Source organism: Theobroma cacao, chromosome 5 (assembly GCF_053813885.1).
Source record: "Theobroma cacao isolate CCN51 chromosome 5, ASM5381388v1, whole genome shotgun sequence".
Lineage (NCBI taxonomy): Eukaryota > Viridiplantae > Streptophyta > Magnoliopsida > Malvales > Malvaceae > Theobroma > Theobroma cacao.
Genome location: NC_142643.1, coordinates 40,716,867 through 40,738,333, shown reverse-complemented (window position 1 = coordinate 40,738,333; position 21,467 = coordinate 40,716,867). Strand labels below are relative to the sequence as shown.

At 35.5% G+C, this 21,467-nt stretch overlaps 3 protein-coding genes and 1 non-coding gene across 10 annotated transcripts; 2 read left to right on the top strand and 2 right to left on the bottom strand.

Annotated features, from left to right (window-relative positions):
- Nucleotides 1-242: 242 nt before the first annotated feature.
- LOC18599595 (RING/FYVE/PHD zinc finger superfamily protein) lies at nucleotides 243-12,063 on the top strand. 7 transcript variants are annotated; one of them, XM_018121549.2, is made up of 13 exons: nucleotides 243-496; nucleotides 793-1,074; nucleotides 1,511-1,588; nucleotides 3,505-4,386; nucleotides 4,871-4,956; nucleotides 5,078-5,172; nucleotides 5,266-5,574; nucleotides 5,658-6,155; nucleotides 6,357-7,008; nucleotides 7,098-7,328; nucleotides 7,484-7,608; nucleotides 9,477-9,865; nucleotides 10,787-12,063. In XM_018121549.2, exons 2-13 carry the CDS (start codon nucleotides 979-981, stop codon nucleotides 11,768-11,770), a joined length of 4,425 nt encoding a protein of 1,474 aa, XP_017977038.2. In that variant the 5' UTR covers nucleotides 243-496; nucleotides 793-978; the 3' UTR covers nucleotides 11,771-12,063. The 7 variants fall into 7 exon arrangements, with proteins under 7 accessions (XP_017977038.2, XP_088662340.1, XP_088662339.1 ...); XM_088806214.1 differs by having other exon boundaries at nucleotides 245-496; nucleotides 1,494-1,588; XM_088806213.1 differs by having other exon boundaries at nucleotides 245-496; nucleotides 793-1,078.
- Nucleotides 12,064-13,378: 1,315 nt separating this feature from the next.
- Nucleotides 13,379-16,697, top strand: LOC18599594 (Low-density receptor-like protein). Its single transcript, XM_007029626.3, has 5 exons — nucleotides 13,379-13,537; nucleotides 14,648-14,777; nucleotides 15,632-15,725; nucleotides 16,146-16,226; nucleotides 16,317-16,697. Exons 1-5 carry the CDS (start codon nucleotides 13,504-13,506, stop codon nucleotides 16,452-16,454), a joined length of 477 nt encoding a protein of 158 aa, XP_007029688.1. The 5' UTR covers nucleotides 13,379-13,503; the 3' UTR covers nucleotides 16,455-16,697.
- A 524-nt stretch (nucleotides 16,698-17,221) lies between these two features.
- Nucleotides 17,222-17,293, bottom strand: TRNAC-GCA (transfer RNA cysteine (anticodon GCA)). The gene has a single exon. It is a non-coding gene; the product is annotated as a tRNA-Cys (tRNA).
- Nucleotides 17,294-17,612: 319 nt separating this feature from the next.
- Nucleotides 17,613-20,777, bottom strand: LOC18599593 (8-hydroxygeraniol oxidoreductase-like). Its single transcript, XM_018122429.2, has 6 exons — nucleotides 19,384-20,777; nucleotides 19,229-19,266; nucleotides 18,671-19,072; nucleotides 18,293-18,533; nucleotides 18,018-18,176; nucleotides 17,613-17,902 (listed from the first exon to the last, which is right to left on the bottom strand). The coding sequence occupies exons 1-6, from the start codon at nucleotides 19,711-19,713 to the stop codon at nucleotides 17,792-17,794; spliced, it is 1,281 nt and encodes a 426-aa protein (XP_017977918.2). The 5' UTR covers nucleotides 19,714-20,777; the 3' UTR covers nucleotides 17,613-17,791.
- Nucleotides 20,778-21,467: the final 690 nt, after the last annotated feature.

Genomic DNA, 21,467 nt, shown 5'->3' with positions numbered 1-21,467 from the left:
CGCCCGGCGCAAGATAGCAGACAGCCGTCCCTCAGTCCCACGTGTAATGGCCTGAAATAGGCAACATCGCATGGGTAAACATCGCCATTAGCACGTGCCGGAATCACAAAATTTATCTTCTCACGTGCGACGAGACAAGTACCCCTCCCGTCCAACTGGCTTATATTCTCCGCAGCTTTAAAAAAAAGAAAATGAAGGAAATTTTTTTCTTAATTTACGAAATTTACAAAAATATAAAAAACACTCGTTTTTCTCAAGAAAAATATGTAGAGAGACGAAAAACGAAAAAAGAAAAAAGAAAAAAGAAGAGAAATTAGAAAAAGGGAGTCGGAGAGAGATAAAGAAACTAATCTATTCTAGAGAGAGAAAATCTAGAGAGAGAGAGAGAGGAGGGAGGTCTTGCCCACATTTTAAGAGTGAGAGAAAATATAGTGAGAGAAAGCTCAGAGGAAAAGAGAGAAGGAAGAAAAAAAAAAAAGAGTGAATAAGGAGAGAGGTAAATTTATTTTTTATTTATTTTTTATAAGACTTTTAATTTTGTGATTTTGGTTTATGGGTGAGAGAAGTTGGATTCTGTACTGACCATTTTGAGATTTTTTATCAGATCATATAGAGAGAGAGAGAGAGAGAGAGAGAGAGAGAGAGAGGAAAAAAGGAAAAAAATGAAAAACCTAGAGGGAGGAAATGTTAAATTTGTAGAGAAATAATTGAAATAATTTAATTTGTGTTGCATATTGATTTATTTTTAATTTTTATGTATATTTTGTGAATATCAGATTTCTTTTTTTGTAGAAAAACAGTGAGGAAACTTGAAGTAGAAATTAGGGGGATTGAGATTGAGATTGAAACTGGAATCGGAAATCCTTCGCAGCAGTTAGAGAGAAGAGAGAGAGAGAGAGGGAAGGAAGGGGAACCTAGAGAGAAAAAGAGAGGAATTGGTTTGATGTTCAATCTGAATTGCGATCGTTTGCGTCCGCGATGGCGGCGGCGACGGCAGCAGCTGTTGTGGTGAGGCGGAAGGAGCGGCTTGTTGAGGAGCTTTACAATGCGACCGGGATAATCTATGAACCAGAGGCATGTAATATCCTATTATCTCTTTATTAGGGTTTCGTAAAATTTTATCAATTAGAAATATTTGAATATCAACTTCAAATTAATAGTGTGTGCGGTTTTGAACGTTTGATTCCTTTAAATAAGCCGTGGATTGTGTGGAAATGTTGGTAATATTTTATCATGAATTTTGTTGTATCAGTCCACTGTCGTGTTGGGTGGCCTATGTTAGGAATTAGGGTTTGGGTCCTCTATGGAACTCGGGTAGTTATCTTTTCTTGCTTGTGTTTATTTCCTTAACATAATATGGCTATATATTAGGTCTAGAATTTAGATACATATTTTTTGCTATGTTGTGGTTTTATATCTACTAAACTGATTCAGTTTTTGTGCAATGGATTATACTTATAAGATTTTGTTTAATGATGGTTTATTTGATACAGTTTGATGTGGTTTTTAGATCACACCTATTTTGAGAGGGATTTATTGCATGCAAGGGCCAGCGGATGAGATAGAGCAGAGTATTCAGAAGAATATGGTGAGAACAGGGTAATCTGCAATCTATGTTCTTAACTTGCAAATGCTTTTTATCTATCAATCATGTTTAGCGTAATGTTTTATGTTGAAAGAAGGAAGAACATCTACTTATTGGTAGAAACAAATGAAAGTGCCAAGTTCTTTGCATTTGCTTCCATCTTTGGATTTGTGGTATGTAGTTATGGTTAGAATTTTTTGGGTTTAGGCGGATTAGTTGAAAACTAGGAGGATTAAAAGATAGGCAGGGAATGGAGAATGATAAAATAGAAAATTACTGTACTTTCCCTCTCATGTGCTTTCTGGGAATGATTTAGAATTGGAATTCAACAAATGATATACTTATTTTTTAGTTTTTGTCTTTTGTTTGGCAATCTCTTCAGTTTTCTGGATTCCAATTTGTTGGCTTAGGTAGCAAATGCACTCCCTCCACCTTTTCTGTTTCACCTTCTATCAGTTCTAAGTAACAAAGTGCTTGCCATGTATGCACCCTTTCCTGACTTAAAAATTAAATAACATCTACTTGGCATATATGGCTCCAGTTGTGGGGTTGGTATGATATATCTAAAGCTGCCTAATGTTTTGGAATATAAAGCCTTTCATTGCATTATTGTTTAATTTTTTATTGTAGCTAATACATGATGCTAAATTTCTGCACTTCTCTGTTTCAATGATGAAATGTTTGTTAGACATGTTAGCCATTCACATCTAACAAGCCTTAGAATAGTTGAACTGTAGAATTTTTTATAAAATTCTGCAGAGTAAAGTTTTCAATTCCATGACTCAGATATTATGATTACGAATTTATAACTATCATGAATTTGTAATTTATGTGTTATGGATGTTCTGTTGGTCTTTATGTTGCTGTATTATAGTTAATTAACAACTACGTAAGTTTGTAACAACTTTGTGTGCAATGTTATGGATTTTTGTGGTTGACACTTACTAGGGTGAATTTATGTATAAAAGAGTCATATGATTGCCAATGTCATGTTCTGTTTTGAAATATAAATATAAGTTGCTCAAAAATGCAGTGGAGTGTAGCTGAACAATATAATATTAGATTCTATGGTGCTCTAAATCCACTAAAAATGTTGAATTTTTCATTATTGATTGTAATTGGTCACTTTCAGCAGCATATTAGGATCATTTCCATGAGCTTGCCCATAGAGGTACTGTTTAGAGCTTAAAATTGAAAACAAGGGCAGATATTTTTTAAAATGCAAAAATTAAACATGTTAGGTTGGAAGATGCTGTGACTGGAAATGTAAGTTGACTTAGAAGATGAGCTTGTGTAGGGTTATATTTTTTGACACATATGTCACTGTTATCTGGACAAGATAATAAGGGGAAAGTCTTATAAAAAGGAAAAGAAATTTATGATGCACAAAGTAAAGCTAGGCTGCATATAAATTTATGATGCAATTTGTGATGCACAAAGTAAACCTACACTGCATATAGAAATTTAGAAATAATTATTTGTTTTACATTATTATAGCAAGTCTTTTTGTTTCTTTTGTATGCATATTGCTTGTTTTATTTGTAGACATATTAGTGTGCCTGTTGTTTATCCAGAATTCATCCCTATCTTGAAGGAACTTGATATGTTAGATGATTAAGATTAGATTGGTGCTTTATTTGATTCCTTATTTCACCTTTCTAGAATAACTCTGATTCCAAGCTCATATTCGTTTTTTCTCGTTGATGCCACCTCCTTTCTCTGCCAAAGTATAAAGTAAGGCCTCTGAATTTTTCTTCTTGTGATGGTTGAATCAAAATATTTTCGTTTGCTATTATTTTTGTTGCATAAGATTAATTATATTTTTCTTTGGAGGAGAGGGCATTAATACATATTTGTAAGAGATATGAATCTTTGGCTTAGTGTTCATCATTTGTTTAATTCTGCTTTCTTCATCTTAGGCACCACCAAAAACTGTAAGAAAATTAGTTAGGCGTTACATGAGTCAAAAGGTTTACACAAAAGCAGAATCTGGAACCTGCAACGTGTGCTCTGCTCCTTGTTCATCTTGTATGCACCTTAGTACACCTCAAATGGAATCCAAGAGTGAGGAGTTTTCTGATGACACAGATCGTGTTGCTGTGGCAAGTCAGTATTCTATCAATGAGGATAAAGCAGGTGACAGCTTACAGCCTACCCCCAGTGAAGCTAGCAATTTACTCAGTGTCAATTCAAGTCATGATTCTTACTCTGAAAATATAGAAAGTAAAGCCACTATAAGGCCATCTAATGTATCTGATGCATCAGAAGATGTTGAGATTCAGAGAACCTTCTCAAATGCATATGATGGTTCCAAAGGTGTTGAAGGCCATGATGATAACATTTCATGTGCTAGTAGAGCCAGTGATGAAAACGCAGCTTCCAGTTATTGTAACAAGGATTTAGACAGTAAGAATTCATCTCGTAGTTCAGCATCAGTTAGTAGTTTAGGATCTGGAAAGGTGCTCTCTTCCCAGAAGCTAGAGTTGTCAGAACTTCCTTCTATAAAGGAGGAGGTGGATGCTGGCAGTACTTCACTGAGGATGCAAAGTCCACATTCACATTCTCAAAGTGGCAAGAGTGCTGTTGGAGGCAGTTCTGAGATTTCTACCAAAATCCATTCGAAGTTAGAAGCAGATATTGACAGCAATAGTGGGGACCCAGCGGATAAAACTGATAAAAGTTTGAATGAAGATGAGCAAGATAAGTTGAATGAGTTGGTTGAGTTACCTGACAAACAGGAGTCTCCTTCGCAAGCAGTTTCTGGAGATGAGAGTTATGAATCTGATGCCACAGAACATGACGTAAGTAATTTATTTTATTCTTTCTGAAGGTCGTAATGAAGAAAGCATGCATGCAGACCAGTTATTTCTAGATGAGAGGAAAAATATTAAAGATACCATATTTTAATTGGTTTTCCCTTTGCACTTGGAGTGCAAGCGCCATCACTAGGAGAATGGAAGTAGTGATTAATATATTCTTATACTTAGTTTGAGTGTTCTGACTCTGGCCAGATCCTATACTCTTTTAGGCGTTGTCAAATTGAATCTTTTAAGGGAGAACAAATGGATTGAAAATGAATATAAAGGTCCTTGACCTTGTCAAATGGTTTAAGAATATCAAACTGGATGTCATCAAAATTATACCACTCAAAAAGAAGCATTCCTTTTCTTTTAACCCTTCTAGGACTGCTAGATCTTTTTTTTTTTAATTTTTTTTAAGATCCATAATGTTGATTTTTATTTCAATAAAAATTTTCTGATTTATCTTTTCTTTGTTTCTCGATAGGTTAAGGTATGTGATATTTGTGGGGATGCAGGACGAGAAGATTTGCTTGCTATATGTAGCAAGTGCGCTGATGGTGCAGAGCACACGTAAGTGTAGAAATTCCTTTATTAATATGTTTGTCAGCTGTTTTTTTTGCATTTCTATTTGATTCTTATCTACAAGCCTATATTCATTGATGAGTTTTACGTTATTAATGCTATTGATCAGTTACTGTATGCGAGAAATGCTTCAAAAGGTTCCTGAAGGTGATTGGCTTTGTGAAGAGTGCAAGCTGGCTGAGGAAACTGAAAGCCAAAAGCAAGGTTAGTTTTCAAACACATGGAAGAAAATGAGGTACTCTGACAAGAATAGAAGGCTTGTTTGTACTGACCTTCTTTTGCAATTGAATTTTCAAGGTTCGGATGCTGAGGGAAAAAGAGCAAACAAACTTAGCTCAGGTACACAAAGCTTAGGTAAGAGACATGCAGAAAATCAAGAGGGTTCTTCGGCTCCAAAAAGGCAGGCTGTCGAAACAAATATGGCATCACCGAAATCATTGAGCCCCAGCAGAGTAGCTGCTTTGTCTCGAGAGGGTTCATTTAAGAACTTAGACAAGGGGAAAATGAGGCCATCTCCGCAAATTTCTCTTGGCAATCATTCTGGAAGTGATATGCCTGAAACTGCACGCTCTCCTACTTCTGGTCCACGGCTGCAAACACCAAAGGGTAAGTGAATTGATTTTGTTGGTTAATATTTTTTTACATATTTGTAAATTTAAAGAATTGGCATTTTGTTCCACTTGATACAGGTACTTTATTGAAATCCAATTCATTCAATAACTTAAATATCAAACCTAAAGTGAAGCTTGTAGATGAAGTTGTTCTTCAAAAGCAGAAAGGCGCTAGAGAACATGCATCCCTTGATTCCAAGGAGGAATCTGCTAGAATGATGGGCAAATCCATGTCATTTAAATCCACTAACTCAGGGCGGTTAAATACTGGGGAATCCAAATTTAAAATGCTTTCATCGAAATATTCTCATGTTCAAGATCTAAAAGGATTAAAACAAGTTAAAGAGCGGATATCATTAGAAAGGAAAAATTTCTCAAAATTGGATCGGTCTAGTTCCACTGTCTCCACACCTAAGGTTGATCAGAAACAGACACCTCGTGCTGATACAATTTCTAATTCATCTGCAAGCAACAACCGAGAATCTAAGGTTGTTCAGTCTGATGGGAAACCAAGTACTTTATCGAGATCTACCAGCAGTCTAGCTCGTAAAGTTGTAGAAAATGCAGTTACTTCTGGTAAGTTGTGACATCCTGATGGGGAGACTGTTTTGTTTAGTTTTCCTTTTCTCTCATTTTTTTTAATGTTCACTTTAATTAGAATGTTTTGTTGTGTATTCTGCTTCTTTTACCTCATTTTTGTTGTTTTTTGTTGATTTTTTTTCTTCTTTCCTTTTTGCCTGCTCCGAACAAGTTAAGAGCGTTCTTCTTATTTTGCAGCTGTTGGAGTTTCATCCACCAATGGTCGCATTTCTTCTGAACAAAAGCTAAACCTAGTAAGCCCAAAGGAGGAACCCTCATCTAGTTCTTCTTGGACGGCTGAGAGGCAACCTAATAATGTTAATGGCGTTATGTCAGATGGGCTATCTCGGTCATTAGATTCAACAAATCAGAGTGAGAAATCTAGGGAGAGCTCTGTTGGTCGCTCAAGAAGTGTCCCATGTCTAAAATGCAAAGAAATGGGTCATACAGCAGAATATTGCTCAGTCCCTCAGGTTTCTGCTGCTGATATGTCTGCTCCAAGAACTTCTAGGGAGGAGATAAATAAAGGCAATAAGTTGAAAGCTGCAATTGAGGCAGCTATCCGTATGAGGCCTGGAATATGTGAAAGACCTCCTCAAGATCAATCACCATTTTCCAATAAGGCAAAGAATATGATTGCTGTTGAAGGTGCACATGAAGCGCAAACAAATGTTCAGAATCAGGCTTCCATTGGTAATCAGAAGCTGCTTAATTCACATTCTACTGATGCTGTCTCTGTAGTTTCTTCGGTTGGCAATCTTTCCATGAGAGATATCTCTGTCCCTCTTTTAGCCACAGTGTCTGCTATTACAAAGATGTCAGCCATCCCAGAACATGAATACATCTGGCAGTAGGATACTTATCCTTCTATTGTTTTTTTTTTTTTTTTTTGGCTTGAGATGTTTCTTAAATAAGATAGATTCTGTTACTTTTATGCAGGGGGGCTTTTGAGGTGCATAAAAGCGGAAAGCTTCCTGACTTCTGTGGTGGAATTCAGGCCCATCTCTCAACCCTTGCGTCACCTAAAGTTCTTGAGGTTGTCAATACTTTTCCCCACAAAGTTTCCTTGAATGAAGTACCTCGCTTGAGCACTTGGCCAGCACAGTTTCATGACAGTGGTCCTAAAGAAGATAATATAGCTCTATACTTCTTTGCCAAGGACCCTGAAAGGTAGACATGAATATAGGTTTTTTTTTTTTCCTGTTCACATTCCCCCCACCTCCCCCTTCCCTTCCCCCACTTCCTCTCTCCTTTCTATAATTGGTTGATGCAATTTCTCATTGCTTTCCGTTTTGAAAATTTTATTTCTGCTCCTTACGTTTCAGTTATGAGAAGAATTACAAGGTCCTTTTGGAAACTATGGTCAAGAATGATCTTGCCCTCAAAGGAAATTTTGAAGGTGTTGAACTCCTGATATTCCCATCCAACCTGCTTCCTGAAAATTGCCAGCGTAAGGATTAGTTGCAAATTTGAGATATTCAAATACTCTGTGGTTCTCTGTAATTTTACTTTTGGTTGGACTATATGCTTTGAGCCAAGATTCTCAACAAGGCAAGGATAAAGGGATATGTCTCTTTGTCTGCACCACGACACCATCTGGCTTTGTGGGTGCTGGTAAAGCATGGTCTCAGGGTCTAATTTTGATATTTGCTTCTTGCATAATTGAAAAATATAAACATCAGTGACTTTAAGGAGCTAATCGTTGACCATATTATCTGGATTTGGAAATTCCATAAGATTCACAACCTTGTAACACGCTCTCAAACTTTTTCCCTTTGATTTTTAATGTTGAACTAAGAATTATTTTATTATTGATGCTTTATTTTGTTTTGGTTCTTTGTCACTCTTAGCATACATTTGTTGAAACTTGCATCTGTAATTCATTATTTCAATTGTGATTCTGGACTTGAGAGAAATAGTTTTGCAGTTGAGGTTATACAAAGTTGCTGCTAATGAATTTAACGAGCAGTATACAGTGTCTCCGTAAAATGCATAGTTTGACACCTATTGGATGAACCTCAAATTTAGGTTCCTATCACAGTAGTGGGGTAAAAAGGGCAGTACATGTGGAAAAAGCAGCATTTCTTTATTCCAAAGAATGGTAATTGCAGCTAGTTTGTTTTAGCAAGATGTTTAACAAGCTGACGATGTCCTTAGACTCTCCATTTTCTGCATCTAAACTCTAGCTTTGCAGATTAGCGGACAAATTTTTTATATGGATCTAACTAAAACTGTCATCCACTGAACTCTCTAAGTTGTCTGGCTGTTTAGATTTAAGGAAATTGATTCGGTTTGAGTCTTTATAGCATGCTTATGTGTGGGCTAAGTTGGCAGAGTTTTGAGTTATGTCATCTCTTAGTATTCCAAACAAAGGATCCTTATGATGGCAAAAAAAAAAAAAAAAAAAAAGAAAGAGAAAAAGCAATTTTCCTTCTGGTTATAAACTCTGCATAAGGCAACAAGGAAAGCCTCTCTCGCTACTATCTGTTTTCTTTTTCTCTTGTCAACTTTAGTGCTACAAGTTGCATTAGAACATGTTCACACTACTGTAGTTTTGATCAAAGGGTAGAAATTTGTTTGTAGACCATAGGTGTGCAGATGTTTTGCTAATGGATTACTGTTTCTTTAGGACACTGTCTATAGGTTGGTTGTTGGGTTTTTGGCATTTTACTGTTTAGTTTTGGTTTGGTAACATTGCATCAATGGTATCCGTTTGCATACTGTATTTAAAGGAAGGTTTTGGAGATTGACTTCATTCTTACTTACGTAGATCGTTTGCTTGGAGTTTTTTAAGTCTGTCAAGTGGTTTTCAATGCATGGCTTCCTTTTTCTACGTTAGCACAGCCAGAATCAACTGCTTTGTAATCCAAATTATCAGGGGGAGGCTATATGAATCCTTCTCTTCCATTCCACCTATTTGGTGTAACATTATATGGGAAATTCTTAGATATCAAATCATTTTAACGTACTTCAACTCATAATTTTGGGTCTATATACTTTTTTGGTTTACTTGTATCAAATCAGTGGCTCCTTTGCACCGGTGCATACTGCCAGCATATGCACAGAGCATTTGTTCTCGTTCGCTTAAGTTGTACTTGACAGGAGTGGACCTTTTACCTTTTGACAAACTACTACATCTTAATCCATTGAGAGCTGTGATTTTTCTTTTTAGATTTATTTTGGTTTGTGTCTCTTAGTTTTCAGTTTTGTCTTTGTTTTGGATGGATTTTGTGATTCCTTCTTTGGTGTCTTTAATATGTTATATTTGCTTCTCCAAGGAAAAAGAAGAATGCTAAATTTGTGATTCGCTGTTTGCAGGGTGGAATACCTTATTTTTCCTGTGGGGTGTTTTCAAGGGAAGGAGAGTAAACTGTTCAAATTCCTCAAAGAGTGCATGCATTCCTGATGCAAGTATGGTACGTTTGGAGGGGGAGGTACCTACTGATATTCCTCAGCCAGTAGAAAATGAACCAGCTGCATGTGACAGTTCATGCAATGTAGTCCCTGTAACCAGTACTGCTGAAAAGACATGTATCTTAACAGATAAAGTTGGTGATGACAAGGTCTCTTCTTTGGAGCAGACATATGTGGGAATAAAAGCAAAATTGGAGGAGCAAGATAGTAAAATTGACTCCAGGTTCTTGTCAAGAATTGCAACAAGCAGCACACAGGTGCATCCAGAAATGAAATGCACTAGTTCTCCCGTGGTAATATGTTTTTCTGTCTATGTATATTACTTAGAGAAACTGTCAAGTTCTTGTTGTTGCTATTGTAGATTGCTTATGTTTATTCTTACTTTTATTTACTAAATATTCAACCCGACAATCAGCTATAGAGCTTTACTTATTTACTGACATAATCAAATCAGTGGGGAATTAATATATTCTAATTCGAGAAAATAAGAATTTAATTGTTTTTCTTGCTTATAAATGAATGTTTGATTTAATTTATACTGCAAAATGCTTATAAATTTGCACATTGATCACTGATACTGATCACTTAGTTTGTGGAGGAATGTTGCTGGTTCTCTTTTCTAATATAGGTGCTGTTAAAAGGAAATTTCTTTTTGCCTATCAGCCAAGTGCATTAGATGGTTCTGATTCTGATCTTCATCAGCAGATCAATAATGTCTGAAGTCCTTGATCTTGCCCACCTGTGAAGGAGTAATCATTGGAACTTATTAATTTTGTTTGTTTATTTATTGATTTGTTAGGGGTGGGGGTTTGAAGAATTGTAAGATTTTGTCAGTTGATTTGTTGAATTGTGTATTGAGTTTTTATTGCATTATTTATGACTTTGAACTTGTTGCTTTTGTTTCTAGGCAAACAGGAAAAGAAAAAAAACTCCTTCCTGAACTTTTTTGTGCACTGGAGGTGGTGTTTTAGGAAAAAGAATGATCTTTGATGGAGTTATGTGTAGCCTGAAAATTTCTGGGGGAACGCCCACATTTGACGATCTCTTTTGTCTTATCCTTAGTCAGATTTTTGTTGCTTATGCTTCTTATAGCTGGTTGTTTCAAGCATCTTCACTTTTTATTGTTTCTCATTTGGTCCTGCCTTGAGGTGATGCAGATTTTTCTTCATAATCACCTGCCTTATATGAATGTTGATGTTTGCATTATTTTGCAGGAAGAGAGCAAATTTCCAGATTGTAGATTTGACACAGAGCTCAAACCCTGCCTCCAAGCTACTGAAACCAATAGTGGTTCTGTGAAAGTTGAGAAAGAGGAAGTGCATGTAAGAGAAGATTATCCATCTTTAAAAAATCTCCCAACTGGAAAGCAAGAGGCAATTGTTGTGGGGAAGATTGATGGAGATTGTGTTAGAATTAGGGATTCAAAGGATGATGGGTATGGTGATGGAAAAATTTCTTCAAAGAGAGATTTTGACTCTTGGCAGTTGAATCATCGGAAACGCCCATTCTTGGATCTTACAGAAACAGTTTCAGAAATTTCTACTGATTCAAGTCAAAAAATGCCATGGAGTGAGGTGAAGAGAGTTTCCGTGGTTGGAGTAAGTGATAATAAAAAGCTGAAGACAGGTTTCAGTGGGATATACCAAGATAGCAGTCCTAGAGATCAAGGTCCTTTTACTGATAGTTTAGCATCAGATAGACATGATCTGGGTTCCTGTTCTTCTGTTGAAGAGAAGATATGTGACATTGCTTGTGTAGAAAAAGTTATCCCGGAGGACTTGGGAAGTAGTGAAAGGTTCTTCTTTCCCATGGATTCACATCATGGAAGGGAATTTCGGTTGGTGGACAACTCTAAACCATGGAAGGAGTTCTCTGCAAAAGATGAGGACCAAGCTCATGATGTCTTTCCCAATCTTGAGCTTGCGTTGGGGGCTGAGACAAGACCACCAAATAAGGGAATCTTACCTTTCTTTGTTGGAACGGTAGACAAAAATAGTAACCAGGACAGGCCCCTGGATAAGGTTAGAGGAAAAGAAGAGGAGGATGATGTACCTGCCTCCCTTTCTCTTTCCCTCTCCTTCCCATTTCCCGAAAAGGAACAGAGTTTGAAGTCTGTTTCTAAGACGGAGCAGCTCTTGCCTGAAAGGCATCCTGTGAATACTTCCCTGCTACTGTTTGGGGGCTTCCCTGATAAATAGGCTGCATGGTGGTCCTAGGTGTTTGTACATTAACTACATGAATGTGGTACAAATGTATACCAGGTCACTAGCTCATGTACAATGGCCTTCCATGGGGCTTTGTAGGAGAACCCTCATTCCATCTTGTCCATAACCCATACAGAACTTAGCAATAACTTTTTCTCTTTTGTTTTTTCTTGCCTTTCTTTTTTGTTTCCTTTTTTTGAGTGCATAGACATAGTCACGGCTGTTTGTATATACAGAGAATGAAAGCCGGTTTACTTCAAAGTATAACAAGAAAATTTGCAGACCAATGCCCTGATGTGGAGGAATTTTGTTGTCTTTTTTATTTCTTTTTAAAATTTTTATTTCTAGCTTTTTCCGACTTTGCTCACTGAATTATCTCATTAGTGATAGCACATTTACTGATTTGAAATGTTTACTTAGTAGCAGGGTATTAGGGTATTGACAGATGATGCTCTGGTTTTCCCATTTGGATAGGTGAGGAGGGATGTTGGAGTCATCTGCCCTTGTGCAACATCCAGTAATGCTTTTTAATAGAGCAAGCAGTGGTATGAAAACTACACTGTTCATTGAATTGATATGCTTCTGTTGATGACAAAAACTTAGGTTGCATAATGGGAAGACTTACCTCTCTCATTCCGTAAATTTAAATCTCCCATTCCAGGTTTTAACTGTGAAGCTATTCTTGTTGAGTCCAATCTTTATTCATAACTTTTGTGTCAATTACTCCATGTCACAATTTAAGGAGGGGAGTCAAACTCTTATGATAAATGTATTCATATAACAAAGATAATGAAGGAAAAGTCAAACTCCTTCATTCATAATTTTAAAGAAAAAAGTGTTCGAAAACTTTAGTTGTTCATCAACTCAATTGGGGTTTGACTTCATATAAAGTTATTGCTCATGTTAAATCGAAGCCTATAAAGTTATTGCTCACGTTAAATTCAGGCCAACTTTGAAAGTGACGCAAAAAACGATTGTATTATTACATTTGCTCAAACTATATTCAGTGAACAAAAAATAAAATTTTATTGTTTTCTTGGGTCAAATTTAACTAACTCTGATCATAATATTTTGCAATAATATGTGGAATTCAAGTCTCAAAAATAAGATTTCCTTTTTTTTTTTTATTATTTTTTCTACAAAATCATAAGTTAAAATTTTAGCGTTGGTCAATGGCTACAAGGAAAAATAATAATAAAATTATTTAAATATTTAATTTGTTCATAAATGCATGACCTCTATAATTAAAACAACAAGATTCAAATCCCCTTTCAAACAAAAAAAATTCAAAAACAATTGGAGTGGCAGGTAGCAAAAGAAGGCGGATCCATCGAGAGCGTTAACTTGGGGCCGAACTGTGGAACCGTCGTTGTACGGCCGGGGATATTCATAAAGCCTTTCAAAAATTCCTCTTCGTTCCTTTAATACCCTTCTCAACTTTCTTAATATCGACTGAGTGCATTCCTATGCTAACATACATCAGCCTTCATTGCTCAAAGCAAAAGAGGAAAGATGGTATCCACCTCACGCTGACAAAAACGTGAAAAGAAATCCCCTACAAATCTCTCTAAATAAGGAGGGGCATATTCGTAAAATAAAAAAAACAAAAATAGAATTGCAAAAATTATATAATCTGTCTCCTTTGCTCTTTTCCTGGCAAAAAAAATTTTTTTTTTATAAAACTAAATTCTTACTTCTTCACTTTGGTTTCTCTCTCTAGATCTCTTATGGCTTCCTGCTTCGCTCCCGTTTCCATCTCAGGTCTTTCAATTTTAACAATCTTTTTTTTAAACTTTTCTGATTGTAATTTTTCTTTTTGCTTATGATAATTTAAATTCTGATTTTTTTTCTTCTAGTTCATTTTAATTACTGAATACTGCTGCTCTCTCTCTTCTTTTTTCTCCTCATTTTATTTGAATATTTGAATAGGCCTTATGATTGTGCACCTCTTGGGGAATTATTTTAGATAGCGAAAATGTTATATAGAAATCTTTTTGAAGGAAAAATTATATCTACAATATTTTCGGTTTAAAAAGTGAAGATTTTTTTATTATAAATAAGTAAATGGTTGAAAAATGTATGATAGTTACATCTGAAAGCATAATCATCCATGTTTTTCGGATAAGTAAATACTTTTTCACAGTTATACATTTATGAAGATAAATTTTTAATTCTTGATTATTAAAAAAAAGAAATATATATTCTTTTATTGTTGTCTAAGAGAGCTTTTTAAAAGCAAGTAGTAATCTAAATGATTGAGGTGATGTTTTGGATAAATGCATGCTGTGTTAGTGGATTAAAGTTCTTAAAGAAAGGACAAGACTAGAAATAGATGTGCTTCAAGTTTGTTTTTTGATTCTGTGTGTTCCATTTAATTTGGTTCAAGTGATTGAGGTTTGAAAGAACATGCTTATGTTGTATCGGCGGTGGGTATAAATAACAGTGTCAGTCTTATTCTACGTGTTTTGTTCACTGTGAATGCAATTTTTAGTAATAGAAATATGTTTTCAATTTATGTTTTTAAAAATTGAAATACTTACGATTCTCATTGTTATTATACTTTTATCATTTTAGGTGTAAAAAGCTAGAAAGAATGAAATAAGATTTAAGGATCCAAAATTCAAATGCCATTAATTATGAAAAATTACAGCCATGTCGATAACATCCAAAAATTAACTAGGACACATAAAATAGAGATAGAGCCTGGATGGAGTATTTTTACTATTTCATAGTCCATTGGTTTTTTATTATATTGATTCATCTTGGGGCTTGTGATGGATTGCTATTAATGCTGACATATAGCAATGAAAATGATTTGTTAGTGTTGTTGTTCATGCTCAATATGTTATGATTTTTTTTCTTGGTTTATAGGTGGTTCTCATCTCAAGGCACGTGAGGTTTGGTTCACTAAGTCCAGCACCTTTGGAAAAACACCAAGTTTGGCAGTTAGGAGGAAACCAATGCCATCCAACCGCCAGTTTTCAGTTTGTGCAGAGTATCGGTATGTTGTGCTGGATTCGAGTCCATGTGAAATAAGCTTAGATGAATAGTTATGTTTCTCATAAGAGTATGTTGATCAGGAGTAAGCTGAACCCCTGATTATGAGTCATTGTTGAGCCACATCTCTCTAAAGTTTTTTGTCTTATGTTTGAACTAGTCTGCTTATATGCTGTGTTGTGGGATGACACATGTGCCGAATCCTTTGTCTTACTAAACCACCTTGATGCAAAACTAGAATTCTGGAAAACTTAATGCCAAGGACGTTATACACATTCGAAACAATTATAGTAAATACTCAATATGAAATCTGAAATTCAATTGTCAAATGTCAGAAATCAAGTCTCAATATCAATATCCAAAAGCCTGGAGGTCATTACAACACTGTTCATAGTGTTTTTTTTGTCTCATTGATGAACACATTTGGAAGAATGAAGTCAATAGAAGCATATCCATTAAACAATATATTACCAGACTCTTGGCTATTAATACCCAATGATTATTAAGTTTTTTATTGGATGATTTATCTATTAATTAAGTTCTATTTGACTGAAAAAGATTGTAAATTGGATGCTGAAAAACTAATTTTCCCTCTCAATTCACAATATAAAAGATTTAAAGCATAGAGCTATCGGAAGTCCTCCTTGGTATTTTTGTCATATTTTGTCTGAATGTTCTTAAAGCTGATTCTTTACCTGTACCCAAAAAAAATAAAATAAAAGAAGAAGCCTGATTTTTTACTACTTCGGACATTGTGCTATGTTTAGATTTACTTGCTTTTGTTGATTTTCTTCAACAGCAATGCCGCTTATTTTCTTCTCTATTCTTATCTTTTGTTCTTCACTCTGATATGTACAGTGATGGCAGTAGGGGTGGGGGAGGTGATTTTGTTGCTGGTTTTCTTTTAGGAGGTGCTGTATTTGGAACTTTGGCATATATTTTTGCTCCACAGGTATTAATATTTGCTTTCAGCTTTATTAAATTTCCTGCAAATGTTTTAAAAAATCCAGTTAATGTCCTGAAGTTGACTGGAAGTGTCCTTGTACTAGTGCACATGTGTTTTGGGCAAAAGAAATAATTATCACTTTCTATTAATATTTAAAGGGACGTCAGAAAAATTAATCTACATGGTTCATCTGTCTTTTAACTGAATCCTATTATATTGCTGTTTCACATTTTTTTCTTGCCCCGTCATAGTAGCCATAACTGGCATTATTTCCCATATGTCACTCGTCATATTTTGCATAGAGGTGATGAAATGTTATCTGCCTGTTATTTTGTGCCATGAATTGTCTCTTTTTTGCTATTTTTCAATTGAAATTTTGGTTCTTCTGCTTGGATCCTGAATTCTTAGTTTGTTGTTTTGATCCAGATTAGAAGATCACTGCTAAATGAAGATGAATATGGATTCCGGAGGGCAAAGCGACCAATATACTATGATGAAGGTTTAGAGGTAATTAGGTTCTACATTATATGCAGCTTTTTCAATTGATATGTGCTATTATTATGTTATATTAGTTGAGAATTCGCTTTTTGAAAGCAGAAGACCAGGCAGACCCTGAATGCAAAAATCAGCCAACTGAATTCTGCCATTGACAATGTATCCTCACGTTTGAGAGGTGGTAATAATTCACCTACTGTTCCGGTCGAGACTGACCCTGAAGTAGAAGCTACTATGTGAGACGTGTTTGTGGCTTAGTAGTCGGTGCATGATGTTGAGTTTCAGCGACTGACTTTTGTCCTTGTGCTTCTGTAATGAATTCTGAATTCACATAGACAGTGGTTGATAATTTTTATGCAGTTTTGATATTAATATCGGTTTTGTTGTTATCCCTATCAAAACTTGAGTGTAATACTTGAGCAAAATTTCCTGTGTTCCTTTCCCCTTATGAGAATGCGAATTAGAGCAGTGAATTGGGATTTATGACCTCCTTTCTCTTTTCATTACATTCGAAGCTATCCATTTACCACAGAGAAATTAGTGATAGAACTTGCTCATTGTTGTGGGAGGAACATCAAATCTTTTCAGTTCCTAAAACTGGTGTAAAGCTTATTGTCATGCGGTTTTTTTTTTTGGTAAAATACTCTTATTTCTTAAGTTTTAGGAAAAATACTCTTATTTCTTATTGTCATGCGGTTTCTTAAGTATTTTTTTTGGTAAAATACTCTTATTTCTTATTTTTTTTGGTAAATTATATAATAATCAATCAACCAAATGCTAAAGTACCAAACTCTATTGTCATGTTCTTAGGCAGTAGCTACTGGCAAAGATAAGTTGGCTGGGGCCGAATGCAGTATTATGGACAAGATTTCCTCTGCAGAAATTGAAGCCGATGCCAGTATGAATTCTTTTGGGCCAGAAAATCATTCATTTGAATTATAACAAAGCTGAAATGAGATAGGGTTTAAGAAATAAGAAATGCTTTTTTTTTTACCAAAAATAAATAAAGGGCCCAACCGGGTTCGAACCGGTGACCTCTTGATCTGCAGTCAAATGCTCTACCACTGAGCTATGGACCCCCTTTGACTATTGCCAAGGATTATACTATTTGGTAATTTTTAATCCAATCTTGCAACCGTTAAGGTTTAAGATGATACACCTTACACCTTTAATGCTAGCCATTCTAAATTATTTTTCCCATTTTATAATATATGCTTCTCAATATTGATTACATCATGTTGCTATAACCTACCAACTATGCTGATTATATCACCAGAAAAATAGACACCTCAAACAAATACGTAAAGTATAATTAATTAGATACCATATTTTTCTCTAATTTGCACTCTTCATACATAAATGTTAATCTTGTAAATGAAAACAGTATGGAATATTGGATTTGAGAGAAATCTAAAAGAGATTTTTATTTTTTATGGTAAAAATTAAAAGAGACAAATTAAACAGTTCTAAGATGTAAATTAATTGTATTAGGCATTGCCTAATATAATAGGCTTAAGGCTCAAGGGTATAAGAAAAGAGCAGACATGCAGACATGCTAAATTTGTTGCTTATATCAATCAAATCTTGACCAGAACCTTGACACAATCTGGTTGCTTCAACAGCTCAAATGCCTTGTTTATATCTTCTAGCTGAACTTCATGAGTCAAGAGTTCATCAAGATGGATTTCCTGTGGAGAAAAGGAACATCATTCCATCTTACTTCTATGCTGCAATATCTTTGAAAGTAATCTACAGGTTGATTAATCTGAAAGCTAGACAACATTAATTGAATTAGAGTAATACCTTATTTCTGCATTTTTCAAGAAGAATGGGAAGGTCAGATATGGTTTTGATGCCTCCATAAACACACCCCTTTAAAGTTCTGCCACACAGAAGGGGTAGGAAATTTATCTGCAGGCTTTGATGATCTCCTATGCCCATCAGAATGGTTTTTCCTGTTCCCTGTCCACCACGCAGTACATCAAAATCTTGGAAAATATCAATCCATCAGCAGAAAAATGGTCAATTTGCATGTAGACAGGAGTATGATTTATAGCATAACAATACAATGTACATACTATTTTTGTGGATTCAATGGCTTCATTGACCAATGGTGCAACCCCAGAGCACTCAAAGCTATAATCCACACCCTTTCCATCAGTTAGGGCTCGAACTGATACACAGATAGAATATTTATCTGAACCATCAGGGTTTATAAAATCTGTCATTCCAAAAACATGTCCGTTCTCCTTTTTTCTTGGATTCTTGTCTATACCAATTATCTTAGTTGCACCTTGAATTCTAGCTCCCTCAACGACCTGAAAATTTAAGCACAAATTTCCAATTGTTTAATGTCCATGCATGTTCAGCTTCAGCAGTATCCCAACAACGATATATAGTGAACCTTGAAGATTGAAACTCTGGGAATATGTAACTAAAGGCTGAAAATACATTCCCCTAATCCAACAGTTCCAAGACCGAAAACAGCTACGCTTGAACCCTCCTCAACCTTAGCATCTTTCCAAACTGCCCCGAATCCAGTTGAATATCCACATGAAAGGAAGCTAGCATGCGAAGGAGCTATGCTCGGATGAATCTTGACGACATAATTCGCATTTATAACCATATATTCAGACCATGTGGCACAGGAAAATGTGTGGTACAAACTTTGGCCTCTAATGGACATTCTTGAAGTGCCATCAAGCATTAGGCAGTTCAAGGTTAACGGGTAAGTTAGGCATAAATTAGTGTTCTCGGATGTGCAATTCTCACATGTTTGACACTCTGCGACATAGGTCTGAATCACAACATCTCCCTGCTTTAGCCCATTGACTTCCTCACAGATGCTCTCCGCCACCCTGCAATGGCATAGCAAACATTTTGTAAAAGGTCATTGAACATTGCTAAATGGACCATGACAAGTATTTCACATAATGAAATCTCTCAGTCAAGGTTGTTCTCATTGATTGCAGTAGTCATATGACCATGAAGGAAATACAAGCAGAGGACGTTACCCAACACCTTCATGCCCCATGACTCGAGGGAAAAGAGGCTGATAGAGGGAAAACAAAATCTCATCAAGAAACGATATCAGATAACTGATTCAAGAAAAATGATGAGAATCAAATAGTATAATTGAAGTAAAATCAATGAGGAAAAGAATACTAACACTTGGGAATCCTCTGGTTGACAATATGTCACTGTGACAAACACTGGCACATAGCATTTTAACTCGAACTTCAGATGATTTTGGTGGCTCTACTTGTATCTCTTCAACCTTTAATGGCTCCCCTTTTCCCCAACATACTATTGCTGCCATGTTACTCCAAAGGACAAGCATGAGAGATATCAGAGTTGCAAAAAATAAAAGAAAATAAGAGTTATCCCAACCTTCTGAATTTAATGAAAAACAATAACTTAAAACAGTTTTAATCAAAACAACTTTGCTAAATTCTAAGCTAACTTTGCATGTTATTGGTTGTGAACTGCTGTTTGACATTGTTAGGCATGGCTTTGCTGGTGTTAAACTTAACAATTGAACTGTGGCTTCAGAAGAGAAACTAACAAAAGTAAGAAGATTGTTGCTGAATCTCTATCTGCAAAATATATTCTTATATGAACACATAAAGCAGGCTAAGTACCAAGAAAAAGAAAAGGCCGGCTACCCTCTGATCATATCTGAAAAATAAAACCTGGTATCATATGTGGATTAAATGTTGATGTATTTTCAAAATAAAAATTATGTCTTTTCATATGAAAAATTATGACTATTGAAAGTCACATCAATTAAAATGTTATTTCACCTATAGGCATAGGGGATTCAAACCTAGCTGAAATTAGAGCAATTCGGGAAGCTTTCTTGTTGTTTATTGCATCAAAATGGAATCAATCACAGAGTCTGATAATTGAGAGTGACTCATGTAATGCTGTTAAATGTGTGAACAAACCTATGGAAGCACCCTGGAGATTAAGAAAGTGGGTTGTTCATATTGAACGATTGAAAAATGATGTCAGAAGATGGAAGGTGAGGCACACTTTTAGAATGAATAACACACTGGCAGATCGACTTGCGAAAGCTGGGGTTCAACGCACAGAGGACCTGGTGACTATGCTGGAATAGCCCTCAACCTTTGGTGTCACTGTTAAAGTGAGGAAGTAACCCAGGTAATGTGGAAAATTCTCTCTTTTTTGGGGCCGAGACTTTTCTGAGAATTGGGTGCTGCTGTGTGGGTGTGCTGACTGTGGAAGCTGCTGCGATTTGGTGTTTTGTGGATGAATGAGAACAAATTCCACATCTGTCATAATATTGTATGCTTTTGGAAGGTGTTTTAGGGGTGTTGATGATTTGCAATGTGTTATGGTGACACTAATTTCAGGCAGAGGGATGTGATTTCTTTGGTTTCTGATACTTGTGCGTAAAATGTATAGGTTCTTCAAAAAATTATGTTGAGGGACATGGGATCTTATTTTGTTCATATGCTTGGAAGGGTAACTTTGACCTTCTGCAAAAAAGGTAAGATAGCCATGAGGGGATGTTGGAACTCTAGGCTTTATTAAGGAAAATAGAATCTTTTGTTAAATGTGCAGTTACTGCTGAGATAATATGATGTAATCCTTCTTTCCGAGCATAACAGATAAGGATTAACTTACTTGGTTTCGACTCAAGGGGGTGGTTTTGCCCCTCTCGAGAGTTATGTACAATGAAATTTTAAAAAAAAAATGTTATTTCACATAATATGAAATAGTATGATTATTAGCTCGTAGGTGATTTTTTAAGTGAAAAGTTATATTAAAATACTTTTAAATCCAAATGTTAAGGGATAATTAAAAAACACCATTGTTAAAAAATTTTGATATGGAAAGTTATTTTTTTACATTTTTACTTAACTGTTATCTCGTACGGGAGGAATGTTTTCTATCAATTGTCATGTGGGAATCTGACCCACCAAAACCTGGCAAATGGCGACGATATTCGTCTAAGTTTGATTGTTAAGATAACAAGATAATTTTGAAAATGACATAAATATGTTATTGCACCATCGGTAAGTAGCCGACATATTTGACAAAACAGCAACCAATAATTACTTACAAAACTTTTACTCGTGTTTCTTGCTTTTTGATAGGTTTGTATTGCATGATTTGCATGAGTGGCTTAACTTTGCAGCATGATTATTGAATAATGGTTTTTTCCTAACCTTAATTTTGCTTTAAACTGTTAGCATGGTCTTATATGATATGACTTGTCAAAGCTCT